The following is a 7410-nucleotide window of genomic DNA, read 5'->3' on the forward strand; positions in this document are numbered from 1 at the left end:
GTTTAATTATTATTAATATAACATGTTTCCAATGAAAATTGTTGCAACTTGCTTTAAATAGGTACCTGTTCTACTTATTTACGAGACAAGGCTGAAATATAATTAACAGATCAAACGAACTTACCTAATTGAAGTTCGATCTGGATTATATGAAGCCTTGTCGGAAGTCCGTTCCCTACCCTATTATTTATTTCCCTTGGTTGCAACAATGTAGCTTTGAAGAAGACTGAAGGTATGCAATGGATTTAGGTATGCAGGACCGGGGGGGTTTTTTATTTGCTTTGAATTTGTATGAGACTCGATGCCATCGGAGATACTACCTGTTCTACTTATTTACTTCGACAAGGCTTCATATAATCCAGATCGACTTCACTTAGGTAACTTCGTTTGACTATTATAAACAGGCAATATTATTGTACAGTATAAAATATTGCACAATAATATTGATCGTCTGTGGGCCACTTTAAGGACCCACAATATGTTTGCGCAATAAAGGTTTGAAAAACCCCTAACCCAAACGATCAATTTTATTCTTATTGCACAATAATATTGAGCGTTCGCGCGTCAATATTGACAAAATTATGTGCAAGAATTTCTACAAGACCTATTCTGGCCAAGACTTGGCTGCACTGTTAAGATAGTGCTTAAACTAAAAAAGCAACAACGTCGCTGGTCGAAGGAATGATTCGAAAAAAGTCAAGAATATACTAATGAATATGTTTTAAAAGACTTAGCATTAACTAGGACAAGGGCCAAATTACAGACCAGCTGGTAAAGTTTCTGTGTGTTATCAGGGAGATAAATTCTATCCTCTCGGTAAACCTACCAATAGCTGTAGGAGGAATTATGAACCAAATTTTAACCCGTTGTTAAGTAGCAGAAGGTTTATAGTTTGGCAACAACATCATTGTTGTGGCCGGTATAGTAATCTTAAGAAAAAAAGAAAGATTAGGGTTATGAATATCCGGTCCTGAAAAAATAAATAAAATAAAAGAAAATAATGGAGGTGTTTGGTTTTTAATTTTTAATAGTAGTTAAAGGTACTTGTATACTTGTTTTGTGCCAAATCCGACATTATTTCTGTTAGTACTAGTATTAATACGTATTTGCATTTTTGCTAATTGGTTGTAAGTATCCCACCAGACATTTGCCACTGAATCGCAGTACACAGCTTTTTAGAAACTGTATATTGTGTAGTGAATTTGGTAGAATTTTAATCAATTTTTTTTAATCATTTTTTTAAAGGATGTCTCAAAAACCTGATAAAAATAGAGGTCGGTAAACTTTCCTGACACAGAAGTCATTTTGCCCTGTAATTTAATAAGTCAATATGCAGGTACAATTGAATCAAAAAAGACTGATGCAACATCTGGAAAAGAAAAAGGTCAGGCCTGGGGAAAATTACCAGCAGAGTTTAATGTAAAAAACCCTATGTCAGGGGTGGTTCGAACCCTGAATAATCTTCGAATTTTTTTTAATTTAATTTAATAACACAAATTGTTAAGGGACTGCCTTCAAGATATGAGACAAAATATGGTGGCTCAAAGTCGAAGTTCCTATATGGGATTTTTTAGATGTATGTTTTCTTTTCATTTCTTAGTCACATAACAGTGGCATAGCCAGCAAAGAAAGGCAGGTGAGGGAAGGGTGTAACCTTAAGTCGGGCATTATCATATTAAATAAAGAGAGATTTAACCAGATGAAATATAACAAAGTACAGATTAAGAACAAAATTTAGAATATTATACACAAACTTCTTGAAAAGCTATGCAAGCTCCAACTCTTTGAAAAATTTGAGGTTATAAATTTTCTGGTAAACCTTTTATACGCTGTTTTTTCCTATTGCTAACTTTAATTCTACTGGTAAGCAAGAATTATCCTGCTGGTAAGACGAATAAGAAGTTCATAATTCAATTTCTGTTGTTACCAGCAGGATAACTTTTCCAGACACTTTACTACCCGGTTTATAATTTGGCCCTAAACGACTTTAACAATTTTGTATGATTGGACTTGGCAAAATTTTATAAATTACTGGACTTGGTTACACCGTTGATTGAAAAACAATTTTTTTTTTTTATGGTAAACACAAGCACAAGAGGAATGTCCTATGTCACTCTTGGAGTGGTGCTTGCGCGAAGATATTTGTGGGCATTTATCTTGAATCGCTGTAAGTTGTATGTGTCGGGAAATATGTGAGGTGGAAGCCCGTTCCACAAAGAAGATGTTCTCCAGATGAATGAGTCTCGATACAGCGACGTCCTTGGGGTAGGCAAGTGGACTCGATGTTGATGAGCCGCAACTGCTAGACGCGTCCTTCTTGCCGGAACAGCCCTGGGTGGAATCAGGCCTGCCAGCTCAGAGGAGCACTTACCGTGATAATAACGGTAGAATAAACAGAGATCAGCCACCTTTCTCCTGTGCTCCAGACTATCCAGAATCTTTGTCAGTTCTGGTTTGTCGATATGACGAATACTTCTCTTCTGTATAGAATCCAGCAGGTTTAAACTATGCTTGGGTGCAGAGCTCCAGACCTGCGAGCAATACTCGAGGGAAGGGCATATTTGAGCCTTATAAAGAGTCAGCAGCTGTTCTGGTGTATATAGTTTTTTCGTTTTGAAAAGCACTCCGAGTTTTTTGGAAGCCGCTCTGGCGACCTCGGCAACGTGGTCATGCCAGGACACACTGTTGGTGACTTCGACTCCTAGAAGATGTAAAGATGATTTCATTGGCAATGTTTTCCCTGCCATAACCAGCTCCGGGCCACTAAGGTTAGTCTTCATCGTAAATACTGCAGCCTGCATTTTTTTAGCGTTAAAATAGACCAAATTGTTATCGCCCCATCCAAGCAATCCAAGATTGCTCTAATATCGTTGTTGGTTGAAGCTACTTGTTGTTGCCTAAGATTCTGAGAACTTGCGGCTGTCGTTGGTTTGGCGGACTTAAATGTGGAAATAAGTGTGCTATCATCCGCAAAGCTGAAGATTGGATTGACAGTGGTTCCTAGCAAATCGTTGATATATACCAAGAAAAGGGTGGGGGATAGAATGCATCCTTGAGGGACTCCAGCGTTAATGTTAAATTTGTCGGAGAGGTATTCATCGACGGCTACTTGGATTGTTCTTTGTTCAAGAAAACTTTTGATCCAATTCAATAATGAGTTTTGTATGCCGATTGAGGAGAGCTTGGTTAGTAGTCCCTCATGCCACACTCTGTCAAATGCCTTGGAAATGTCAAGAGCGACTGAACGGGACTCGCCGTGCTTCTCCATGGCCTCCGTCCACAAGTGTGTGACGTAGGCCAGAAGATCGCCGGCAGATCTAAGCTTTCGGCAGCTGTATTGATGATCACTGATTAGTCCAGATGATTCCAGATATCTTAACAGTTGTTGGTTGACTGCTTTCTCCATAATGTTCGATATTACTGGAACTAGTGCAATCGAGCAATTACCGCCCGACCGGAGGGCATCGTCTTCTTACCCTTTTTGGGTACAGCTTACACTCGAGCAGTTTTCCAGCTTATTGGAAATTGGCCCTGCTTATACGATGCCGTGAACAGTCTACATAAGGGAGGAGTCAATTCGTCTGCACAACGTTTTAGTATTAGGGCTGGAATTCCATCGGGTACAGAAGCTTTGTTGGTATCTACGCTTTTAAGAATTTTATTTATAATTCGTTGGGGAAACGAAATTTGTCCCATCGATGAATTCACCCTTGGTAAATATGGCGGTGTTTTGCCTTGCGAGTGCAGAGTAGAATTGGACGCGAAGAGTTTACCCAATAAGTTGGCTTTTTCCCTTGCTGTTACCGCGATAGAACCATCATCTGCTGTTAGGGGTGGCAAGGCCGACTTAGCAAATCCTTGACTAACGGCTTTCGATACCGACCAGAAAGATTTTGTTCCATTTGGGCAGTTTAGCAGTTTGTTTTTGATCCTGTTGTTGTGACTCTCTTTGCATTCATCAATAATTCGCTTGCAGCTATTTCTGGAGGCTAAAAAGTTCCTCCGATTTTCGATGGAAGGATGTTGACGCCATTTGCAATATGCTGCGTTTTTAGTGCTTACTTCCTTTTTGCAATTCAGGTTAAACCATTGCTTGTTGTTTGATCCGTATTTAGTAGAAAAAGGGATATAAGCTTCCATTCCTGCCAAAATCGTCTCTGTAATTTGGTTTGCACATTCTGAGATGTTATTGGTTCCAAAGCAGACTTCTTTCCAAGGGAATGAGCGATAAAATTCCCGAAGATGGTTCCACTCTGCTGATTTATAGTTTCATACTTTCCGCGGCATCGGAGGATCCTGCATTTTAACCTCCAACTGGCAAGAGACTGTTATCAATTTGTGGTCCGATGTTCCTAGGGGGGCATGTACTGAAACTGTGTACGAGTCAGGGTCTGAAGCCAAGACCAGATCTAGGAGACTCGCGAACTCGCCGTCTCGATCGGGTATTCTGGCTGCCGTAAGCCCGCATACGGTGGCAAATAGCTCAGCTTCTCGTCCTTCATCGTCGTTCTTGTTGCAGAAGCGCAGCCAGTTGATATTGTGAACGTTAAAATCACCCATGACGATGATTTCTGCGCTTGGGTAGTCAATTTGCAGATGGTTAATGCAATCAACCAGGTTCAAAAGGAGCCGTCTATATTGGGTGTCGCTTGGTAGTCTGTAGATACAGCAGATAAATTTCGTGGCACCACTGGCTATTATTTTGAACCACATGACGTCGAAGTCCGCAGGTTCAAGCGTTTCCTCCCGCTGACAACTCAAATCGTTCTTGACAAATACTGCCAATAAAAAGTTTAGTTGAAATGGGGTGTGTAGATCGTATCCAGGATAAATGAGGTGAACATTTGAAGGTTTCACCTTTGTTTCTGCCAATGCCAGAATGTGAGGCTTATTTGATTGCAGGTGTTGGTGTACTGCATTAATATTGGTGTTTAGGCCTCTGATGTTGCAGAAATTGATTTTTAGGCTTTTTGATCCGCCTGATGGAGCCCCCCGACCAGCCTCCACCCGGAGATCCAAATGGGAGGCGAGTTTACCTCCGGAAAGTTTTGGTCGTGAGGGCGCCATCATGCATTCACTTTTCTTCTCCATTTCCCCTTTGGAAACCGGACAATTGACATGGCGGCGAAACGTGAGTTCCATGAAACCACTTCACGCCGCCTAAGTCCTATGTGGTGGTATTGAACCGGGCGATGCAAGTGGACAACATCTACCACCAAAGGGGTTACTCTTTTAGTCGCCTTTTACGACAGGCAGAGCGTACCGGAGGGCTATTCTACCCCGGCCCTCCCCGGAGAAAAAAATACAAGTATGAGAGGAACTATTCCACCTTTTTAGCGTCTTTTCAATAACATTACGATATCTCGGAACAGAAAATACGCTTTTTTCCTCCGTACGACTGAATGGATACCTTGTACTGAAAAATTATCTCTAAACGATTTAATCAAAACATATTATACACTAAAATTTAGACCAGTTCAATGTGTTGGTAAATCATTGCGCAAACTTCAATATTGGCCCTTGACCATTCAGAGTATTGCGCAATATTATTGACCGTCTAGAGACCGCCTAAGACCGGTTAAATATAAAATCGCTTAACCAGAACCAACTACAACAACGAACTTGACTATCCACAAGTTTTGTTTGAATTCAAAAGTAGGGTTATGTGTTATGTTATGTGCCGACTGTCATCGTTTTTTTAGCATTTTTCTACATTTTCTTTTGAATATAAAAATCGGGCATTTTCCTTAAAGTTCTAAGTCATCTAGTCAGCATAATATGGCAAATTTATTTAAAAATCTTATATCGTTCCGTCAACAGATCAGGTGTTTGCCTCGCTTCAGTCAGACGTTTCCCGCCGAGAAGCCTACAACAGGTCTAAGAAAAATTGAACCTCTCTCAAATGAAAGTTCTCTGGAACCTCTTACGGAACCTGCGAAGCCTATCAATAGGCATCCGAAATTTAAGCCACTAAAAAATTCACCAGAAGCCCTAGTTATTAAGCCTGCGAAAAAAGGGGAATTTAAGACTAAATTTACTCATAACTTCAATAAACCTGCTGAAGAGATAATTATCGACAATGAGGGGAATCTATGTTATACCAAACTGGAAAACAACGACCCTAAGATTTTAAAAATGATGTCACAAGTTAAAACACAAAGGAAATCCAAGAATCTTGTACTGCTTGAGGGTAAAAGACTCATTAAGGAGGCCTTAGAAGCAAATTGCAAATTTGAATGCATATTATTTAGTCGGGTTAAGGATATTGAGTGCCTGAAGCCCTACTTACCAAAAAAAGGTAAATTATACAAAATGCCTTATAGAGAAATCCAAATGTGGTCAGACCTGACCACCAATCCAGGAATTATGGGCATTTTTCAAGTACCAGAAGATAATGCTTTTCATCCTAAAGAATATCTGCCATTAACAATTATTTGTGATAACATTAGAGAACCAACTAATCTAGGTGCAATAATTAGAACCTCTAGTGGAGTTGGTTGTGAAGAAATGCTATTAACAAAAGGTTGCACCAATCTCTGGGATTCCAAGGTACTCCGGAGCAGCAGTGGAGCTCACTTTAAAGTACATTTTTCTAGGAACCTCAACTGGGATGAGCTTAAGCAGAAAATTCCAAAGAATTCACAAGTTTTCATTGCAGATAATAATGTGGTGTCTTCAGATACCCAGTTAACAAATGCAGACAGCATAACTGCTGAGTTACCTGTAGTTCCATACTTTTCTGTTAACTTTAATTCTCAAAAACATATAGTTTTAATTATTGGAGGTGAAACTGAAGGGATAAATGAACAATCCTATAAGCTTGCTAAAGAATTCGATGGGGTTAGACTGAATGTACCATTATCTAATGGTATTGACAGTTTAAATGTTGGGACTGCTTTGGGGGTTATTGGTTTTGAAATAAAGAGGCAGCTGGCTATGGAGCTAAAAAAAGATGAAAAGCTTGAGGCTGTACACCCTCATTATCTCTAATTTGAGTATTCTGCAATTATAGACTGATGTATGCAATTTCCAAAAAATGGTTGAATGAACATATTTTTTTATGTTTGTGTCTTAAAAGATTACAGTTACATGGTTCATAATAATTATTTGAAAAAACTGTTAACTATTATCTATTTATATTGTTTAAATAAATCACCTTTATACAAACAGGTTGTTTTAATTCTGCCATTGTGATTTATTACTTCTTCTGTACTCATTATAATTGCTATAAATACAAATTAATTATAATAAATATTATAATTAATATAAAATACATAATTCATAAGAGAAAATTGATCTTTTAATTAAAAAAGTTTTGACAAATAGAAAAAGTTTACGATTGTAATATTGTGAATTTTAGAATTGTTATACCTAACTAGAAGTTTAGGTGAAAACCTAAACACTAAAATG

At 38.7% G+C, this 7410-nt stretch overlaps 1 protein-coding gene across 1 annotated transcript; it reads left to right on the forward strand.

Moving 5' to 3' along the window:
• The first annotated feature begins 5649 nt into the window (after positions 1-5649).
• LOC126744844 (rRNA methyltransferase 3A, mitochondrial) lies at positions 5650-7167 on the forward strand. The gene has a single exon (XM_050452402.1). The coding sequence runs from the start codon at positions 5779-5781 to the stop codon at positions 6988-6990; it is 1212 nt and encodes a 403-aa protein (XP_050308359.1). The 5' UTR covers positions 5650-5778; the 3' UTR covers positions 6991-7167.
• The last annotated feature ends 243 nt before the right edge of the window (positions 7168-7410 follow it).

The sequence above is a fragment of the Anthonomus grandis genome, chromosome 15 (genome assembly GCF_022605725.1).
Source record: "Anthonomus grandis grandis chromosome 15, icAntGran1.3, whole genome shotgun sequence".
NCBI classification, from domain to species: Eukaryota; Metazoa; Arthropoda; class Insecta; order Coleoptera; family Curculionidae; genus Anthonomus; species Anthonomus grandis.